We start from the raw sequence: 23,571 nt of genomic DNA on the forward strand, positions 1-23,571 counted from the left end.
AATTATTCAATCAGCAACTAAAAAGAAAACCTACGACACACAAGTAGTATTTAACCAAATATCTAAATCGACTGTATCGTGTTAAAAATAAATTATCAGATGAAATCCACTTCATTTAACCTATAAATTTAATTATGCTACCAAATGACGCTGTTATCGATCTGGCAATTTGTCGATGAATCGATAAATCATCAGATGAAATATAATCGAAAACTAATCAATTTCAAAACTTCATCTATGATATGGTTGACATTTACCGATTACCAAAACTCCAAATCACCCTTAATGAGTAAAATTATAAGCGTAAACTATGTATTGAAATCTATACCTGGTACTTTCCGATTAGAGGTTTCCTCAAAATTATCCCAAAAACTGGCAACGGTGCCGGCGAATTTAAGTAAATAGGAGATATTATACAAAATTTATATCATTAGGTGCGTAAAATTGTAGCGGATATACTTGGTGTAGCAGCGACCTTTATTACGGCCGCCGCCGGCCATAATCACTGATTGAAAGGTTGTGGGTGGTTAATTTTGAGGAGAGAGAGGAGCTGTGTGTGTAAACTCGTGTGTGTGCGTGCTTTTTTAATTTATTTGCTAATGGACGTTAATCTAATATTTCATTGGTAGAGATGTCATTATTTGGTGATTATCAGTACTAATCCGGATTAATAATTAGAAAAAAACACGTGGCACTAATTTCCTGGATTTAATGTCAGATTGACACGTCAGCTGTGTCCCACACGTTTTGTAAAATGGTAGTGATAGTGATGATAGAGAAATTCTACAATTACCAAATTCTTACTAAACAAATTTTACTAAATGACATGGAATAGTGAGTTGTCATTCCATGTCATCCCACTCACTTATCTCAAACTAACTTCCCCTTTAACATACACGATGACTTCACCAATCCTAATTTAACTGACATAAAATTACTTAACATGTTTAATTTAATTTTCTCTAATCTTCTTTTTTCTTCAAAATTGCAACCGCTCAATACCTGCGATTGTTATTCAATATAACTATCTACACAAATATGGATCAATCTTCATCATCGCAGATTTCCGATCAATCGTCTTACACGTCTTCTCCTTTAGAAGATGACGACTTTTCATCAGATACAGAGGAACACCAAAATTCTGATAATGAAGAAGACGGGTAATTAAGTTCTATATTAGTATAAATATTTCTTATTTTTTATTTTTGAAAAGTTTATTTTTTTACTAAGCTTGATTGTAGCCTTTAAAACTAGGCCATATTGTTTATTTAATTGCAAGTGTTTAAAACGTAGGCTTTCTTTGTTAACATAATTGTAGCATTTAAAATATATGAGTTGAATTACGTTACTTTGATCACTATTTTTAAATATTTTTTAATTGTAGGGCTGAATTTAATAGCATAGAAAATAAGAATAACTATGAGCAAAATGTTAGTAATAATGATGAAGACAATGAAGATAACTGTAATGAGGATGCACATGCTAAAAAAAATCGTGGCAACAGTGTTGATCATAATGAAACTATTGATTTTGGAAGTCATGAAAATGTACATGCTCAAGAAAAACGTGATAAAAGTGTGCATGGTGATGAAAATATTGAAGAGCCAAAGACCGGCATGGTATTTGACACGGTTGAAGAACTCACTAACTTTTATGCAAACTATGGGAAAAAAATGGGATTTGGAGTGTGTAAAAGGTCTTCCCAAAAGTCTGACACATGTGAGGAGCCAAGGTATGCTACTGTTTCATGTCATCGGGTTGGAAAGTCAAAATCGACAACCCAAAATTCTTTGAATCCACGTCCTATTACAAAAACAAATTGTGGAGCTAGAGTTAATGCAATACGTGGCAATGATGGAAAGTGGTATATTTCGAAAGTCCTGCTCAAACATAATCATCCATTTAGTCCGAGCAAAGGGCGATTTTATCGATGTAATAGGGTTGTTAATTCTCGTGTGCGAAGACAACTTGAAATCTTCCAAAGATTCGAAGTAAGAATGAATAAAGGTTTCAATACATTCGTCGTGGAGAATGGTGGATATGAAAATATACCGTTCACTGAAAAAGATTGTCGTAACTACATTGATAAAGTTAAACGGTTGAAATTTGGGGAAGGAGACGCTGAAGCAATTCAAAGTTATTTCATGAAAGTTCAATCTACGGATCATAAATTTTTTTATGCATGGGAATTGGATGATGATAATCGTTTGAAGAATTTATTCTGGGCGGATGCAAGGTGTAGGGCAGCTTATGAAGAATTTGGGGACGTTGTGACCTTTGATACAACGTATTTGACGAATAAGTATCATATGCCATTGGCTCCTTTTGTAGGTGTAAATCATCATGGACAGTCAGTATTGCTTGGTTGTGGATTGATTTCCAATGAAGATACTAAGACATTTACATGGTTATTTCGAACATGGCTTACGTGTATGTCTGGGCGTGCTCCCCCAGCCATCATAACAGACCAAGACCAAGCTATGAAAAAGGCAATTGAGGTTGTTTTTCCTAATGCACGTCATAGGTACTTATTTTTTCTAACCAAGCTATGATATCTTTTGTATATTTAAAATACATGATATAATTCACTACCACATGCATATGCTAACTCACTGACATTATAATTCACTACCATGCATATGCTAACACAATATAGTGGACATTAAAGCATATTATTGGTATTTGAAAACAACATATTTTATCATGAAGATGTGTAGTTGATTTAATTAGTTTTTGTATAAATTACTATTTTCGTTATTTTGTATAAACAGGCTAATTTTTATATATCTTTATTTGTTATACTTATAGGTGGTGTTTATGGCACATATTGAAAAAACTACCTGAAAAGTTTGGAAGGCATAAGAGATATAAATCTATAAAGTACAGGCTTAAAAAAGCTGTGTATGATTCTTTTACTCCGATCGAATTTGAAAATAATTGGAATCAAATGTTAGAAAGATACCGACTTGAAAAGAATAGGTGGCTGAAAGAATTGTTTGTTGAAAGATATCGTTGGGTACCTTGCTTTGTTAAAGATACGTTTTGGGCGGGGATGTCTACCACACAACGAAGCGAGAGCATCAATTCATTTTTTGATAAATATGTAAACAGGAAAACTACATTGAAGCAATTTGTGGAACAATATGAAAATGCTTTAAGGGATAGAGCTGAAAAGGAAAATATTGAAGATTTTAAGTCTTACAATTCGTGGTATCCACAAATAACCCGTTATGCCATGGAAGAATAATTGAAGGGTGTTTACACAAATGCTAAGTTTAAAGAGTTTCGGAATGAGTTAACGGGAAAAATGTATTGCGAGATTGGTTATTCAAATATAGAACAAGAGTATTCACAATATGAAGTAATAGAGGATATTACAGTTGATGGACATATAAGGAAGCAGTCATTTACTGTTTTGCTTAAAACGACAAATTGTGATGATGAATGTGATGTTAAATGTATTTGTCGTTTGTTTGAGTTTCGGGGAATGTTGTGTAGGCATGCACTTATGGTACTCATCCATAATAACATGTATTCGGTGCCAATTAAGTACATTATAAGAAGATGGAGAAAAGATGTGAAGAGAATGCATACTAAGGTTAAAGTCAATTATAGTGATTGGTCTAACTCGGAAGTTGGGAGTCGTTATGATAAAATGTGTAATGCTTTCTTTGAAGTGGCAGATCTGGCATCTGAGTTAGAAGATAAGTGTAGCCTTGTACTTGATCGTGTCAACCAATTAAAGAGGGAGGTTTTAGAGGTAAAAAGTGGTCCTAGTAGCTTCGTGTGTACACAAGATGTGAGTCCTTCTATCAAGGATAACATAAGGATTCGTGATCCTGTGCCCGTACGAGGAAAAGGTCGTCCTCCTAGTAATAGGCTGAAGTCCAAGTCTGAAATAGTTATTACCAAAATGCAAAAAAAGAAGAAGGTTCTAATTCTATTATTAGGTTCTTATATATCTGACCATTATTTTTCATATTATGTTAAATGCTTAATTTCAATTGTAGAAATTGCAAGATTCTAATCAAAGTGAAGGTGCTTTTGGAGTTGATGATACAGAACAAATAAGGAAACGCACAAGGAATGAAACACAGGTAATTTAAAGTAATACAAAACTCATAACTATTAGACAAAATGTGCTAATATTATGTTCAAACTGATTTACTCTAGCGATTAACATCTATTATTTTGAATGCAGGTTGATCAAAATGTGTACCAAGTTTATAATGAATATAATCATAGTGGATATGCTAACGTTCCTCCTCAGTATAGTGGATATATTCCTAGTTATGCTATGTAACCTCCTCAATATTCTTCGCAAAATAGTAGGATATTTCAGCAAGTAACACCAAATGAAGTACAACATTTTGGCATCCAAATGCATCAACCATCACAAATCAACTCATCAAATGCAAACTTTTATGCTTCAAATATGACATTTACGCATCCAAATACTTCTGAATTTTTTCATCCGTAGCGACTGTTTATTTATTTTTATTTTTTATGATTTAGCTCATCTCATGTTGAGCATGATTTTATATGTTTATGTTTTATATAGTGTGGTACATTTTGTTCAATTTTAGTTTATTTATTGAGGAAGATTAATCATTAATTACTTTTTGATTCGTAGTTTCAGTCATGTAAAGTGATAGATTTATAATGTCTCTGTTATATGTCATGTGATCTAAAGTAAACATAACACAATTGACAATATATATAAACTATGTTCAGTGCTTTGAGTTGCAAGGTTTGTCATTTGCTACAGCCATAGTGAAACCACCATCACTATAAAATTTGTTCTACCTCTCCTAATTTTATAACAAGTTCGTATATATATGTAGTAACGAGGAAAAAACATATGCAAGTGCCTTGAATATGAATACGATTATTTTATTGCTAGAATTTGTGAAATATCACATACAAAAACAGTATGCTTTTTACCATCGAACGTGAATAAATTGTTTCAGGGGAGAGAGTAAATAGGAAGCGGAAGTAAGAAAGTGGCAAAAAATAAAAAAAAATTAAATAAATAAATAAATACGTAGTATTAAATAAAAAGATGGAAGTTAGGCAAGGGGAAGTTAGTTTGAGATAAGTGAGTGGGATGACATGGAATGACAACTCACTAGTCCATGTCATTTAGTAAAATTTGTTTAGTAAGAATTTGGTAATTGTAGAATTTCTCGTGATGATATACCAAAGTTTAAACTCAAATAAATAGTACCAGTCAAATAAATAGTACCAGTCAGCTTATGTCAATATTTTTAGGAAGCCCTTGTATTTTTTACACACCTTCAATTTGTTTCCATTATTTCTATTTGAAGGTTTTGAACTGTCAGGCATAATCAGAGAAATAAGGAATTGATTTTTGTAATTTAATTAGTTAAAGATTACGTGGATAGCCCTTGTGAATAGTTTTAATAGACTCAGTTAACCTTCGTTAGGGTGAGGGATGAAATTGGGACTTTAAAATGCTTATAAAGATGAAAAATGCAGAAAATAAAATACAGGGATGAAACGGGCAAAAAATTGAAAACACGGTGACGAAATGGACAATTTTGTCAAAAAAAAATTCTAAAGGTAAAAAACAAATTGAAAGACGCTATTTGCAATATGAAGTATACTATATGAACCGACAGAAGGATGCTAATTGCAATTATTTAAAAAATAAATGATTCTAAAAGGGATACAAATTTCAAAAAGGGATACACACTTTTTTCTTTGGAAGATAAAATCTTTATTTTTTTATAGAGATGTTGAATTCTATGAGCATATTTTTTCTTTTAAACTTGATTCTATATCTATATACAAAATTGTGTTTACTGATAATGATCTATAAATTTTAACTTTTTTTTACCTACATGACTGTGATACTGTTAAAAATGATACTGATTCAGATGTTTTATATAAAAATAATACTGTAAGTTCCAATGATGAAGGGATAGATAATACTAAGATGATGGCAATCATGCCTCACCAATTGATGAATCACATAGTATTGATGTGCTAATATCAATGGTTTAAAACAAGCACCAAAAAAATGGAATGAAAAGTTAAATCAAAGTATAAACATAATGACTTTTAAACATCATCAAGAAGAATCATAAGGCATCCTCTATTAAATTGATGACTCTTCCTGATCAATGCTTTAACTGAGGATGTTTATATGACTTTTATGAGTGACATATTGACTTTTAAGTACTTTCTTGGGATTGAGTTGCTTAAAAATGATAATAACTTTATTATGTCTTAAAGAAAGCATTGCTTTGAGGTTATTTTCGAATTTGTATTGTTGGCAAGTAAGCCATCAATAACACCAATGGAATATGGTGTTGTTTTGGCTAGTATCAATGATCATAGTAGCACTTATTTACCTTTACCAATGTTGGTGAATACCAAAATTTGGTTGGTAAATTGATATATATTACCTTGACTAGACCCGACATTACTTATTTTGTTCACTGCTTAAGCCACCATATGCATGCTCCATTAACTTCACATCTTAAAGCTGTTTTTAGGGTCTTGAATTACTTAAAAGGTTCCCCTGAAACTGGTATTACCATTTCCAAAAATGATAGTTTTGTTGTTTCAGCTTATGTTGATTCTGATTATGCTAAATGCAATATGGTAAGAAGGACTATTACTGGTTTTTGTATTTTTATTGGAAGAAAAGCAAGGAACAATCAGCTGTTTCTAAATCTTCGGCAGAAGCAGAGTATAGAGCACTTGCTTCTTCTGTCGCTTGTGAGATAATACGGATTTTAAAAATTCTAACTAATTTAAAGATTGATCATATTTTACCTACAAAAGTTTACCGTGTAAACAAATCTACTTTACAAATTGCTAACGATCCTATTTTTCATGAAAATACAAAACATTTTGAAGTTGATTTACACTTTGTAATAGAGAAGATTAGTGTTGGTATTATTGAAACAAAACAGATTTGTTCCAATGATAATATTTCAGATATTTTCACTAAAGGGTTAACAGGTTCACAACACATGTTGTTGTAACAACCCTGATTTTTCCGTTACTTCCGTTAACCTTCCGTTAGTTTATTTAACGGCGATTATTTAACTTTTATGTGTTTACATGTATTAAATGCGTACTTGATCTTCGGAGGGTTTTAATAATTAATATGAGTTGATATTAATTCAAATAAATATTCCGGATAAAGAAATACGATAAAGACGATGCGGTTTTGATCATAGCTTTTTGAGCAACGAAACGCTCGGGTTTATTTTAATAATTAATTTTACTAATTATTAACTTTTTAAAATATTTAATTTATTGAGTTTTTAATAAATTAAACAATTGGTTGCGTTTAACGATCGGGTTAGCGTTCCGGGCCTTCGATACGACTAAACGGCACTTAAAACGGACCACGATTACACGGGATTGCAAACCGAGAGCCCGGGAACCCCATGAGGGCCCCATTCGGCCGAACCCCCTCCCCTCTCCCCTTATTTTGTTAATTTTTGGTTAATGGAGGGACTTAAGTGCAATTAGGGGTATTTAGTCCATGTATAAATTAATTAGTACTTGTATTCTTTTTCCTAAACCTAATTAGAAACAAAAACACGCAGCTTTTCTCTCCTCCCTCTCCTCCCATCGTCGACCATAACCATCACCACCATACCTTCATCTTTCAAAATTAGCAAAAGTGTTATACACAAATCGCGTTCATCTCCTCGTTCTCTATCCATTGGTATAAACAATTTTGTGATCTAAGGTATAATTGCATAAACCCTAATTCTTAAAATCTGATTTTCATGTGAGTTTCATAGTTATGTTGTCAATTGCTCAAGTCTATACGCGTACGTGTTAATTGTAATCGTTATTTTGATTGTTTGATGCGATAGGGTTTAAAAACGAATTTGTATTTGCTTGATCAGAAAAATTAAGTTTTTTAAATGTTAATTATTATGTTATAATCATATTCCTTGCGAAAAACTATTGAGTTTAGGCTTTGGATTCGCTTGATTTCGCTTCCGTATGATTAAGTTATGTCGATTTGAATTATCGTTGTGTTTTTGTTGCTTGATCAGAAATCTGGTATTGATAGAAAACGAATTGGCATGTGAGACTTATACCACTGGAAAGATAATTTAAAAACACTCAATTTAGACTAGGATATCATGTCGTTTGCTTATGTATAGCCCGAGATATGCTAGAATTAGTGTAAATGTAGTTTTATACAGCACTTGCATGAAAATAACCTTGTATGATAAAATATGTTAACTTCGGTGGTTAAAGATTTGCATATTTGAAAAGTAGACAAAAATTACTTCATATTTCATGTGGATATCATAGGATAATTGTATCTAGATCTTCGGATAATCGTATGCGAATGTGACTAACTAAATGAGAATCGAATCTGTAAATTGATCACGGTTTTGTACTCTGTGGATTATGTGAATTGTTTGAGCATGTATGCTTCTGGGAAATGAAACTTAACATGATATGTGACTTATTGTTAATTTATGTCAATCTCTGAAACCTTATGCATTGGGCACAATAGAGCTATATTTTATGTGAATTCTGATTTGAGCTGAAAACTGAATGTTCAACTTGCACGAATAAACTGTACCAATTGGCTAAACAAAAGTTGATAGATTTTTGATATGTGTTACTTTGATTTTTCCTTGAACTATGTCCACTGGTCTTGTATCAATTTCATGTTCCTAACTCCGGTTATAGCCAAAATGAAATCAGTGCGCAGTCAGAAACTGATTTGGCAAACCCCAAATGTATCCCTTCTGATTCCTGACTTTTAATTGTCGTATGAGTCCCTGGCCGGACTTTTTAGAATTGATTTTAAGTATATTTATGATCTGGAGTTTATCATATTTACTTGAATTTTGTACTATGAGATAATGTGCTAAGTATGCTACGTGTTCATAAATTTTGTGCATGACGATAAACTGAAATTGTGAAAATGATCATTCATGACCTAAAACATATTGTTTGACTTAGGTTTGACATGTTGACCAATATTTGGCATGAACCTACTGATTTTGACTTTAGTTGACTACTTTGACCAAGTTTGACTTTCGGTTTGACTTCGGTTGACTTTGTTTGACTTGCATGATATAGTTGACTTTTACTTTGAAACGCGTCGAGTCGAACAATAAGACAACGTACACTATGAAACTATACTTATTTAAGATATATATATTCACCAACCTACATACGTATACTTATGTTACATTACTCGGGTCTAAACCGTACAAGTTGTTTGTCTTTCATTCCGAGCTTATTCGAAGGTGAGTCTACAGTCCCGCTTTTTACATGTTTTCAGGGATGAGAATACACGCTGTTATATTTACATTTTTAAATATTTTTATATTGACATGAGTACTACACATATGCATAATGAGTTTGTTCAAAAAGCCTCTAGCTTGAATACTTTTAATACCATCGGTGTAAGCACAATTTAGATGGACGGATCCGTTAGGTTGACAACCTCACCCGCTATAAAAACAGTGGTGCATTTACTTTGAACATTAAATACATTTGAACAAGTGTATAACATTTTAGGAGGTAAAGGCGGGTATAGTGGCTTCTATACTCGGGTCATTGCTAGTATTCAGGTGCTCGGTTTATGCAAACGATAGAATCTCGCGGTCAAGGAAACTAAACTATTTTTCTGATAACTGTTTTTCAGATACTGTTACATTACTTTAAACCTGTAGATTCACCAACATTATTTGTTGACATGTTTTTGCGTGTTGTCATTCTCAGGTCCGTTAGAGGTATGTTTCCGCTGTGTTTGCTGCATGACTGTCCGTGGAGTCAGCATTTGATTTTAAAGAACATTAATTACTTTCACATTTAAAACTTTTATACTGTTTAAATACTGTTGGCTTGTGGTTACGATCACAACAGTGTTTCTATTTTGGGATTATTGACTTATGTTTTTTGAAAGTTAATTTTTGAATAAAATTAAATGCGATTGCTTTAAACGTCTCATATAGAGGGCGTAACTGTTAACTGTGGGACCGGAATTAACACGCCGTCGGATGGTAATTTGGCGGGGTGTTATAGTTGGTATCAGAGCTAACGGTTGGTAGGGAAACTAGGACTTGCATTAGTGTGTCTGATTTGGTCATTAGGACGCCTTGATGAGTCTAGACTACGACCGGGACTTAGTCATTACATGAGTACTTTGTGACTAACGTTATTTACTTGACTAATCTATTTTGTTTGTGTTCTTGTACTATGAGTTAGATGTCACAGGATTCATGAAGCAGTGACAGCGACTCCATTGTGGCTGAGGTGAATGCTCCAGCCCCAGCATCAGCACCTGCTCCGCATCGGATACCTAACCATCCCGTGAACCTTTATGCATTGGATTTGGTTCATACTAACCGTAACAGGGATATTGTTGATCGTGTTAATGCCTTGAGCGATATTGCTAGGACATATCCGCACCCCGATGATCTTGAGAGAATGGAGGAAAGAGTCACGGGTATAAATACTTATACATACGAAGCTGAAGCGAGGTTCGTTGAGATGGCGAGATTGATAGCAGCCTTAACCGCCAGGGTTGCTGCGTTAGAGGCAGAACATAATAGGCCAAGGAATGATGGACCTGCCTTCCGTACCCGACAGAAGAGGAAGTGAAGGGTCGTTAACCATGAGCTTCTTTTCCTTTTTCATCCGTCATACCTTCTTTAATTGATTATATAAGACTTACCGGGTGTTATAAACCGGACTATTAGCACATTATGTTTATTGTTTGGTTTACTACTTTGGAATTTGGTTTATCACTCTTGGATTTTATTTATATTAATGGTGGTTTATGCTATTAGTAACTATTATCTTTTATTGCATGCGGTATTATTCTATATTTAGTAACTTTGTATGATCATAATTGTAACATCTCAACCCGTAATCCTTACGATAAATTTTTTCTTTTTATACAACACAATTACACGCCAATTAAATATGTAACCCACTTCACGAGTTCTATTTAAAACGCACAACAATTAATTATTTACAATAGGCACGAGGGCCACGAATAAAGTTTAGTACAAGTTTGACCCTTTACAAATGATAGTTTATAAACCAAACGACGTTCCGAGCATGGTTTGGGACTAAATTACCCAAAACTAGGCCAACTTCCAAAAGCTCCAACATAACAACAACAAGGGACACCTAGTGCCCAACGACCCCCTTGCCCTTGTCCGCGCATGCATCTAAAAAGATAAACAACGAGAGGGGTAAGCAAAGCTTAGTGAGTAGAATAAATATATACATGCATATAAGACTTACCCACACGCATCCACGATATCATATAACGCACACAATCGCATAACATCTCGATAAATAAACTAGTATCGTCAAACCGTACAACTAGCCACATTAATAACATAAATATCATAATCATAAATCAAATGCTAGCATCACCAACTATAAACCATGGTTAACCAAAATCCTTCGCAAGGGGAATGACTTTGCGAAATAAGTCATCGATGTTCATAACAACCGTTAGCTCCCAAACCCGGCTATGGTATACTGACCCCCGAGGTGTTCCAAAAACGGCTATGGCATCACCCCCAAGTGTTCCCAAAAATGGCTATGACATCACTTGATCAACATGTGAGTAAAACACGGCTAATACTCACAATCTTGTACACAAACACGGCTATGTGCACAAATAACACGGATAACAACGTGGGAGTAAAACACGGCTATTACTCGCCACTATATGCACAAACACGGCTATGTGCATAAATAACATACGTAGACAAAAATGGCTACGTCTCGCAACTATGGTCACAAAACGGCTATGTGACACCATCAATACGGCACATAAATCATATACATACATATATAGATATTCCACTCACCTCAAGTCCCTTGTGAAAGCTAACTGAGCTTGCAACCCTTCAATGTAACGTACCTATTACATTATGCATTTATTAGCATACAATCTAGTTTAATTAAATGTCAACCACTAACCCTTGAGCATTTAATGACCCGTTTGCATTAAATGACTCAACTACACCAAAACTGCCCATTAATGGCCATGCCTCGTCATAAATCACTAAAAGCTAGTGATTATGGTTTAATAACATCAACTAACCTAAACTTGGTGTATTTCATAACCATTTCGCCCGATTAGGTCAACTAGTGCTCTTTTGACTCTTTGACTCACAAATCAAGTCAAACTTACACAATAACAACTCTTTCATCATTTTAAAAGTGCATTAATGACTAACAACAACATTTAGCACTTACAACCTCAAATCACAAGACCAAACCCTAGATAATAGCTATTTAGGGTTTCCTTTCAACAATCCAACCCAAAACCCACCCATTTAACCCTCAAATGGGTCATACTAGTTCCATATGAACCAAACCCTAGCTTAAACTAATTAAAACTCAAGACTTAGAGTTAGAACTTACCAAGACTATGAACGTGTAGCTAGAGATACAATGAACAACTTTGATTCTTGCTCCTAGGTTTGATTCACAACTCTTCACTTTCAAATCTCAAGATTAAACTTAGTGGGTTTTATGTTTTGGGAGGAAAATGTGAAAGAAAAAGGAAAAGAAATGAGAAATAAAGAATAAGTGGTTGATATTAAAAGCTCCAACCAGATCTACATGCAAAAAGACCAAATTGCCCCTAAACCCTATTTAATTTGAGTGGAATTCGGAGTCAGAACTGCAGAATTGCCGCGGCGCGGCACCTTTATCGCGGCGCGACATAAAGAAGGAAAAACGACCCTTCTTAACTCAAGTTCTGATCTGGATTTGCTTTGTTTGCCGCGTCGCGGCATTAGCCTGTTCCTGGTCACTTCGACAACAAATCATAAAACGAAGGTTCATACAACTAGCACACCTCATTCACTATTCCTATGCACGTCTAAGCTTCGCCCTTAAGTCTCACACAACTCAACACCATCGCGACACATACACAAACACGTATACGCACACATTCGCATATACCCAGATATATATATACACACATATACATATATGCACTTACACCTAACTAACACTTTAGTTCATTTAATCACATAACGAGTAAGTTATAAGCGTACTATTGATTAAGTACGTACCTTTAGACGCGCACGGGAAAACGGGGTGTTACAATAATACTTGTGTTATGTTATACTACTACTATTGCCATTAATGTTACTACTTAGTGTTACTATCACTACTATCACTACATAACACTAGTACGACTACTACTACCACTAGTGTTACTACTATCACTACTTACACTACTTCTCACTACTAGCGAATCTTTTCGTACTATTATTTACTAGTCTTCAACACTCGTTGCTAGTATATTTTCATATATAGCGTTGTTTTGACACTGACCTGGTGTGTTTTTCTGTGTTGAAGATGCCTCCGAAGGAATCAACCGCCGCCCAAATCAGGAGAATGGTCGCCGAAGGAATCGCGGCTGAAAGAGCTGAACTACTGAGAGAATTCAATAACGCTCGAAGCAGTAATGATCGTGGTGGCTCGAGCTACACCAATGGAAATGGCACACAAGGCCGTAATGGATGTTCTTACAGAACGTTCACTGGTTGCAACTCGCATTCTTTCAACGGAACTGAGGGGCCAGTTGGTCTCACTAGGTAGTTTGAGAAGCTCGAATCGGTTTTCCGCATTAGTGGTTGTAATGATAACGACAGGGTAGGCTTTGCAACGGGCACACTGGCAGACAGTGCGCTCACCTGGTGGAACAACTATGCTCAATCCCTGGGCCATGATCAGGCTTATGCCCTACCTTGGGACACTCTGAAGCAAAGAATGATCGAGGAGTATTGTTCGAGGAACGAGGTTAAGAAAATGGAACGCGAGTACCGAGAGCTGAAGTTAGTAGGCAACGATCTCACCGCCTATAACAAGAGGTTCTTCGAGCTGGCGTTAATGTGTCCTGAAATTGTAACTCCGGAAAGGCGTAAGGTGAAACTGTACATTGAAGGTCTGAGTGAGAATATTCAAGGCGGGGTCACTACTTCAAAACCCGCAAATGTTCAGGAAGCTATTGACATGGCTAGTTTGCTGTTGGATCAGATTGCCCAGAGAGGGAAGGGCACTACAGTGAATGAGAATAAGTCAGACGATGGTAAGAGGAAGAGGAACGGTGGTCAGGACAAGAATTTCAATCAACAGCCGTTCAAAAAGCAAGATTCTTACCGCAACGACACTGGAACCACAGGAACTAACTCCGCAACAACACTGGAACCACAGGAACTAACTCCGGGTATAAGGGCAAAAAGCCACAATGTCAGAAGTGTGGCAAGCATCATACTGGAAATTGTTCTGTTCTAAATTATGACCGTTGTAAGAAGTTTGGTCATTTGTCAAAAGATTGCAAGGTTAATCTCAACGGCAAAACCAACAACAACAGCACTGCAAGCAACGCGAACAATGCTAATGGTGGTAAGAACTGTTATGGTTGTGGACAGCCGGGCCATTTCAAGAAGGACTGTCCTAAGAACAACAATGGGAATGCTCGAGGAAGGGTGTTCAACATCAATTCTGTGGAGGCTCGTGATGATCCAAAGCTAGTCACGGGTACGTTTTCACTTGATGATCAACCTGTTTATGTTTTGTTTGATACTGGCGCCGATAGAAGTTTTATATCTAGGGATATTTGTCACAATGTTAAGAAACCTGTTTCTTCCTTAGATAACGTGTATTCCATAGAACTAGGGAATGGTAACTTGATGAGAGCTGATAAGATTTATCGTGATTGTACTTTAACGTTAGAAAGTAAGCCCTTTAGCGTTAATGTGATACTGATATTGCTCAATTACATCATATATATCTATCGCAATATCGCTTAAAACGCTCTATAATCGAAGATAATGAAGGTGATCTACAAGTGATAAGCCAAGATGCGCGAATTTGTATCGGAAGAATGATTTGCAAAGAATTTCGATGATTTATGACATTGGTTGATCCCGATACGAGTTAGGGTCAAAATACCACTCTAAAATAATAAAACAAGGCTTCCGATATGATAGGTTTCGTCCAAATGAAATAATATTGAAAAGAAAACGAAAGAGTCAAAAATAGTACAGCAGGACGCCGTCCCACATAGCTAGACGCCGTCCTGCCCTTTGAAGTGGGACGCCGTCATGGTCATTCGAGACGCCGTCTTGATCTTTATACCGGGACGCCGTCCTGCCTTTTAGGACGACGTCCCGAAGTAGGTGTACCCGACTTTTTCTGCTTTTTACCTAATTTCTCCACTTTAAAACATCAGTTTTGGGACTGTTTCATCAGAATACGAACCAGAGAGTTTAGAGGCGATTTTCAGGAGCAAATTGGAGAACTCCAACCTCTTTGAAGAGGCTCAACATCAAGGCATCATCCATCAAAACCTTCTTCATCCAAGAACTCTTGTTCTTGTAGGTTATTTACTTGTTCTCAGCAATGATTTCAGTTAATAATTTGATTGTATTGTTGTCTGTTACCATGATTGTTGGCTAGTTTCTATAATGTTTGTCTAGATTAATAACCAAGGTATTGGATGTAATCTTATTGATTGAATGTATTATGCGTGATAGATTGAAGCTTGAATTAAGAACCATGCTTATTGTTGTTAAAATCATTTGTATCTAGTTAATTGATATGTTGTTGATAAAGAGAACTCTTGTTGATGTATCATATTGATTTACAATCAACTTGTCTTAGATTGATTGTTTGCTAAACCGGACCAAGGGAGTAAACTAGATTAAAACGGTTAAACAAAATAGGAATGAATTGTGTAGAGCGAACGCAAAGACAATTGTTATTCAAGTCTTTGATCTTGTTGATCAACTAGTCACAAACGAAAAGGTCTAAGTAATAGGGAACCCTCGCTTAGTAATTCTAGTTTGAGTACTTGCTAAAGAGAACTCTTGGCGAGTCGATTTAGGTGATTAGCATGCTTATAGTTATTTGATTACAAATACAAGAACCATAGTGAAAAGGGAACCCTTGATCTTGTTATTGTATTTGCGTGTTTATCCGAGAGAACTCTTAGTGAACCTATTAGATAACTACACACATAATTATTCAATCAGGACTTAATATCTAAAAATACATCCAATACCGAGGGTAAAATATCTAGATAAACATTTCATCTCTTTGATTTAATTCAAAACTATCTTACTTGCTTTATTTGCATTTATTCTCATTTCATAAACTTAAAAGACAAAAATATTGTTTTTACATTTAACCTTCTTTGATTTGGCTAAATCGTTAAATAGCCACCAAAACATAAAACTTGTACTTTTAACTTTCATTCACTTAGTTAATCATAATATAGTTTCTAATTCTAGTTTGACTGATATAACTGTCCTTGGAACGATACACGGAACTAAACCAGTTACTATACTACTACACGATCGGGTACACTGCCCGTTAGTGTGTAGCAATCTCTAAAACCGGTATTTTCCATACGATAATTCATATACCACTTTTCGCACATCAAGTTTTTGGCGCCGCTGCCGGGGACAGTTTTGTGTCAAAATAGAATTATTAACTGATTTGTGATTAAGTAGTTTCTTAATTATTTTAAATTTTTAATAATCTTTGATTTTTAAACTTATAGAATCGGTATGTTTAATAATTTTTGTTAGTTGTGTGATTGACAGTTTATAGGTCGCATATGCCACATACCCGAAGTTCAGAATCTCCATTACTTACACCGTTTACAGAACCTGATAGAAAGCTTGGTAGGATTTCAAAAGAAGTACTTGAAATTTTTGAATCTTCATCAAAGCAAGAAACCTTTGATTCAGAATCAAGTACAACCAAGCCTCGATATTCAGACTTTGGTAAACCCGTTCAACCCCCAAATTTTGAAATGGAAGGAGAAAGACCGTTGGTACCACGACAATCAATGGCAGCAAAGATGAAAGCAACCCGGACCGGACAAGGTAGTGCTATTACTCCACCTACTGGTGAGGTAACTTTTGAAATAAAAGGACCTATTCTTCAAATGATTAATAACAGGTGTCAATTTGGTGGTGGTCCGAATGAAGATGCAAACGAACATATTCGTCTCTTTCAAGAGATATGTCTTCTATTTAAACTTAAACCAGAAACTGACCAGGCCATATTATTAAGACTTTTCCCTTGGACACTTCAAGGGGAAGCACGAAGTTGGTTAGATTCATTGGCCGAGGCTACGATAGAAACGTGTGATGGTATGTTGGAAAAATTTCTTAAGAAATATTTTCCAGCATCCAAGTCCGCGAGACTCCAACACGAAATTACCCAATTCTGTCAAAAGCCGATGGAAACCCTGTACGAAGCATGGAATCGATTTTCCAAAATGCTAAGAGGTTGTCCAAACCATGGTTTGGATACCTTTCAAAAGGTCCAAATCTTTTACAAAGGTTGTGATGTAGCAACCCGAATTTCAATTGACCAAGCGGCCGGTGGTTCTCTTATGGACAAAACCGAGCAAGAGGCTTATGAGATAATCGAGAAACTAGCCGATTATTCTCACGAGTGGCATCAAGAACGCCCAATTACTCGAAATGCTCAAGTCCAAAGCGCCGGTGCTTATGATGACTTAAGCTCCCTAGGTGTGAAAATAGATGGTGTTGTCCGAAACATGGACAAAATCACCAAGGAAATTCATAGTATGAAAGTAGGTTGTGAATACTGTGGAGGTCTCCACTTAGGAAAAGATTGTGATGCCGGGTTAACCATGGCTCAAAAAGAAGAAGTGGCTTTCATAAGCCAAAGAAATAATAACCAGTTTCAGGGAAGAGCCCAATTTAACCGGAACTTTAACAACCCCTACAACCCTCAAGGTCAAACTTTCAATTTTCAACAAGGGTCAGGTAGTGGGTTTCAACAACAAACTCCGGGTTTTTACCAAAAACCCCAACAGGAAGAGAAAAAGTCAAATTTAGAGAGTATGTTGGAAAAGTTAATTACATCACAAACTCAGCTTGTCACAAATATAAACCAAACCAACGAGAAAAACGAACATCAATTTAGAAACCAACAAGCATCAATTCAAAATTTAGAAAAACAAATGAGTGGTTTAGCCAATTTACTGAGCGAGAGGAAACCAGGTAGTTTACCGGGCGATACCAGTAAAAACCCACGAAATGAGCACGCAAATGTTATCACCACAAGGAGTGGTCTAGCATACGATGCTCCAAAAATGCCCGAAAATTCTGATTTCAGTGTTCCATTGAACCAAAACGATGAACCGGTTAAGGAGCCGGAAAAAGTGGTTGAAAAGGAAGAACGGAAAAAACCCGTAGTGAAACCATATCAACCACCGCTCCCATACCCAAGAAAACAACAACAAGAGATTGGTCCAAAAAGTTTGGTCCAAGACAATTGAAACATTTCGATTTTTTTTTTTTTACATGTCCTGAACTCCTTTATGTAAAAGTAGACTAATCATTAGTAACAATAATTAATAAACTACACAATCAATCTATAAAATACCAAAAGTAATAATAATAATAATAATAATAATAATAATAACTTTTGTTATCATGCATACACGAAAGCACTAGGAGGTCTCTTCAGCTTGTAAGGATCGTCTTTCATATCTACAAATTTAATTCAATTCATCAATCAAATGGAGCTAATTACACATAGAACTTAAAAGTATGCTTAGTGACAACGGAACATAAGACAATCATGCTAACACTTCCCTGAAGAAGAAAAAAAAGTTTTATACAGCCATACACTAACAATGGATGGTAAAACTAAACGTAAAAATGTCAAATATCTATGCCGACATTACAATTGTTGATATTCTATTGCCACAGACTAACTACCAGTGCACATGTAATGTTGTAGATTGTTGCGGTCTGCACTAATGTAGAGTTTGCCATGATAAAACATAAAACGTGTTATAATGTTTAGATTAATCATGTCTACAGAATTCAGATGAACCGGGGTTTGTTAGAGTTCAAGTTCATTTTCATACATGATTATCTCGTAATCCTAACAAAACACTAGAGATATAAGGCTATCCAAATATCAAAAGCACAAAAAAAAAAAAAAAAAAAAAAATGATAGTCATTTAATATCAAGCAAACACATGTTATACCAATTCAATAAAACAACCAAAAGGAAAGAAGTTTACATAACTTAAAAACTTCGAGAGCAAAAGTTAGGCATTTAGCAAATCAGTTCATTCCTTTCGGGTAGTCGTGAAACTCTATTTACACCCTTCCCGTAATACCAATATCGACCTTACTTCTAATCTAGGACTGTAGTTATGCCAAAAATCCCATATCTTCATACATGTACAGAGTGTACATATACAAAGAGTAAGAAATTCTTACATGCATCATATAAATTCAATTGAATTTATATTATGGCTTTATAGGTATCACATGCCATTCATGCACTCATAATTATTGATTATAAGGAGAGATGGGAGAGAGAATAGGTCTAGAGAGGAAGAGTTTGCAACGGCGCTGGAGGAGCTTCCTTCGATCAGCAGAAGAGGTACAATGGAACCTACAAAAAGACTCATTCAACAAGAGACAACGACAACGGGATTACTTCGTTCATCTTTTTCAACCAACCAGGATCGTGGGTAGTAAGAGACTTGTGGCTTTTATTCACAAAGTATAGGACCTGTTCGTGATGTTTTTATTCCACGAAAGAGATTACAAAATGGAAGGAAACTCGGGTTGCTTCGATATGAAGGAGTTGAGTCAAATTGAAGCATTTCTCGAGAAACTAAACTCAATTCAAGTTGATGGGTGTTGGCTTCGAGCTTTCAAGGCGTATGAAGGAACAAGATGGGGAAAATTGTGCAATTCCGAGACATAAAGGATCATTTGAACAACAAACATGTTCGAGGAGAGATTCAAATCTCCTATAAAGAACAATTGCTTTCGAGATGATAGAAGATTTTCTGATGTGGTCCGCAATAGAAGTGGCTATCAATCAAAACTTGAGAACAACAGCAACACAAAACACTTCAGGAAGAACATAGCACTAAGGAGATCTTTAGTAAAGTTATCATCTGAGAAGTAACCAATATCGAATTGCTAGACCATTTTGCTAGCCTATGCAAATCTTAAGGTATTAATCAGGTAGAGATTAAATGAAATGCCCATATTTTTGACGCATTTTTTTTCTTTTTCTTTTTTTGAAACTTGAAGCTGATCCTGAGATATTTTCGAGTCCCACACAATCAAATATAATCCCTTAGGCCAATACCAATGAAAGGTAGACTATTTCATCTTTCTATATATAGTTTATTCGTCAAAAAGGGAGTTAGGATTCAAAAGTTATGACTTTGCGAAAACCGTCTCCCAAAACAAAATATTGCAACTACTATGCTGACAACTGCTATTAACAGCACAAAATCAGCAACGACGTCCCATTTTCATACTCGTTTTATACCAGTTTAGACTCGACAAACCCAGACATATCTAATATTATTTTGAAGCTTGTCGGTACTACTTTTCAACTCAATAAGTAGATTATATTTAAACTCATCCTCTTTCAACTTACGAGTCCGCGAAGTAGGCTATTTTCTATTGAAAAATCAAAATCTAATACATCTGACTTGGGCTACCTAAATTAATAAGACTAGTCAAGAATAACATTTTAAAGTTGTTGGTAACTTCGGATTTCCAAAATCACAAGTATGGGTCACAAAAGACCGTTATGAGTACTAGGGATGGCAATGATCATCCGATCTGATGGATATTCACCCGATCCGATCCGTTTAAAGCGGATATGGATGATCTTAAATGGATATGGATACGGATATGGATAAAACTAAATGGGTATGGATTTGGATGAAATATTTCATCCATGGATATATTCATTTACACCCGAAATGCATATACAAATACAAAAATATAGATATATGCATATACAATAACTATTACAAATGTATTTATCATTACATACACATTTTGTTTGCAACCATATAAGAGCACCAGGAGTCGAGTAAAATTTTCGCCGTTAACCCAATTTAACGGTGGGGACGGTGGTGCCACCCACTCCCCGCCGGCGTTAAACCACCGTTAAAGGTGTTTAACGTTGGCCAGCGTTAGCTGGGTAACGGTGCTATTTTGATCCGTTTGTGATTTTTGGCCGTTGGAAAACGGTCAAAAACTATTTTTTTTTTTTTTCAAATACTCTATAAATACTCTTCATTTTATCATCCTTTTTCACATCTTTTTCTCTCAATTTCACAACAAATAAACATATTTTTTTTTTCAAAAAATGTCTTCAACATCATCGTCTAGCGAAGAGTTTTTGATGCAAGTGCTCGATTTAATCAATAGCGAGGCGTTAGAAAGTGAAAATGAAGCGGAAAGTTCACACACACGTCGTTATATATAACGTGAACATGAAGCCGCACATGTACGTCTTATGACCGACTATTTTGTTGAAGGTTGCAAATACTCCGACGATAATTTTAGAAAGAGGTTTCGGATGCGGCGTCGCGTATTTCTCCGAATTATGAAAGATATTCTCAACTACCACAAAGATCCGCTACCGGAATACTTCAAGTATTTTCATTTACGAGTTGATGCGCGCGGCAAGTTGAGTATTAGTACATACTTAAAAATAACTGCCGCTCTACGACAATTAGCTTATGGTGATACACCCGATCTTTTTAACGAGTACTTGCAAATGTCGGCACGAACATCTCGTGAATCGCTAATGCACTTTTGTAAGTGTATTATTGATTTATATAAAGATGAATATATGCGAGAGCCTACCACGGAAAATATCAAACGATTGTATGAAGCTCACGAAGATGTTCACGGTTTACTGGGAAGCATAGATTGTATGCATTGGGCATGGGGAAGATGTCCCGTTGCATGGAAAGGTCAATTTACTCGAGGCGATCACAAAGTTCCAACTATTATGCTAGAAGCTGTAGCCTCATATGATAACTGGATTTGGCATGCTTTCTTTGGAGTTGCGGGTTCAAACAACGACTTAAACGTCTTGAACGCTAGTAATCTCTTCAACTCAATGCTTAATGAAGAAATAGAAGATATTCCTTTTACTGTAAATGGGGTTGAGTACAAAAGAGGATATTATCTAGCGAACGGTATATACCCCGGGTGGGCATCATTTGTTAAGGCATTTTCAAGTGCAAATGATGAAAAACGCAAGTACTTTTCGAAGAAACATGCAGCGGCACACAAGGATGTTGAGAGGACTTTTGGTATTTTACAGGGGCGTTGGCATATGCTACAACAACCAGCAAGGGCATATAGCATCAATGTAATGAAACAAATGATGTATACGTGCATTATCTTTACATAACATAATTGTTGAAGATAATGGTTTTGCTCTAACCGAAAATGATTGGGTTTACGAACCCGTTCATAATATGCAAACAACTTGGATCGAGAGGTGCGAAACTTACAGGAGGAGGACGAAAGAATTTCGAGATAGGGAAGTGCATGAGGGCCTACGATCGGATTTGGTTGAACATGTATGGGCTAATCGTGAGACTACGGAGTCGGAGTCGGATTAAGTATTGTGTTTTTTATTAAGTAATTTTTTTTTTAATAAGTGTTTTTTATTTATTAAGTATTGTTTTTTTTTAATTAATGTAATTTTTTAATTAATGTAATTTTTTAATTAATGAAATTTAGTATTGCATTTGTTTTTATATTTTTAATATATAATTAAACTAAATAATATTATTAAAAGTATTAAAAAAATAATTAAATAATTATTTAACACTGAGATTTAACACTGAACCATTTCCCCTGTTTTGCCCTCGGTGTTAAATCCAGTGTTAAATTTAACACTGAGATTTAACACCGAACGACTCCATGTGCTCTAATGATTCATTACGAGGAATCATAAAATACTATAACATTTCTTAAATATTCAATGGATATCCATTAACCCGCTTATTCCACTGGATATGGATATGGATGGATGAACTGAATGTAAATGTAAATGGATATGAATATGGATGAACAAAAACTAAATGGATATGAATGTGGATATGGCGTCACCCGATCCATATCTAATCCATTGCCATGCCTAGTTATGACCCAAATAAACAATAAATTTACACTTCAACCAAAATATGCCCAAAACCATTTTCAAATCACCAAAACTTTCAATTTCGCTTAACTTGACATAGTGAGCATGTATAAATCATCAAATACTCAATTTGACACTATATGACCAAAGGGAGTCAAAGGGCCAAAACGCACGCACAAAACCCTTTTAACTATGTAACATTCACGGCTACTATTTCCTTTCTCAAGAACAACTCTAAACATGTTTGTATATATTTGTATTTTCAAATCATTATTTTGACGCGTATTCATATTATTTATAACCAAACGGGTCGAATTACCCAAATTTCATTTTACACCATTTTCAACACTTTTGCATATGCCTAATCCATCAAACGGGTCAATAACCCATATAACCTCGTTTCACTTGACTAAATAATCAGTTCCATTGACTTTACACATTTGACCAAAACATGGGCGACCTACACAAATCAAGAATCAATTCGGTAATTTAAAAGAAACACTTGCGTACCTACATGGCAAGTACATTTCACATTTAGCCGATTTCCTTTTCCTTTTCTAGTTCAACTTTAAC

The 23,571-nt window shown here is 35.3% G+C and overlaps 2 protein-coding genes across 2 annotated transcripts; both read left to right on the forward strand.

Moving 5' to 3' along the window:
- The first annotated feature begins 1,038 nt into the window (after window positions 1–1,038).
- LOC139902700 (protein FAR-RED IMPAIRED RESPONSE 1-like) lies at window positions 1,039–3,247 on the forward strand. The gene is made up of 3 exons (XM_071885304.1): window positions 1,039–1,160; window positions 1,385–2,524; window positions 2,809–3,247. The coding sequence occupies exons 1-3, from the start codon at window positions 1,039–1,041 to the stop codon at window positions 3,245–3,247; spliced, it is 1,701 nt and encodes a 566-aa protein (XP_071741405.1).
- An 18,194-nt stretch (window positions 3,248–21,441) lies between these two features.
- On the forward strand, window positions 21,442–22,474 carry LOC139902701 (uncharacterized). Its single transcript, XM_071885305.1, has 2 exons — window positions 21,442–22,159; window positions 22,275–22,474. Exons 1-2 carry the CDS (start codon window positions 21,442–21,444, stop codon window positions 22,472–22,474), a joined length of 918 nt encoding a protein of 305 aa, XP_071741406.1.
- Window positions 22,475–23,571: the final 1,097 nt, after the last annotated feature.

This window comes from Rutidosis leptorrhynchoides, chromosome 3 (assembly GCF_046630445.1).
Source record: "Rutidosis leptorrhynchoides isolate AG116_Rl617_1_P2 chromosome 3, CSIRO_AGI_Rlap_v1, whole genome shotgun sequence".
Lineage (NCBI taxonomy): Eukaryota > Viridiplantae > Streptophyta > Magnoliopsida > Asterales > Asteraceae > Rutidosis > Rutidosis leptorrhynchoides.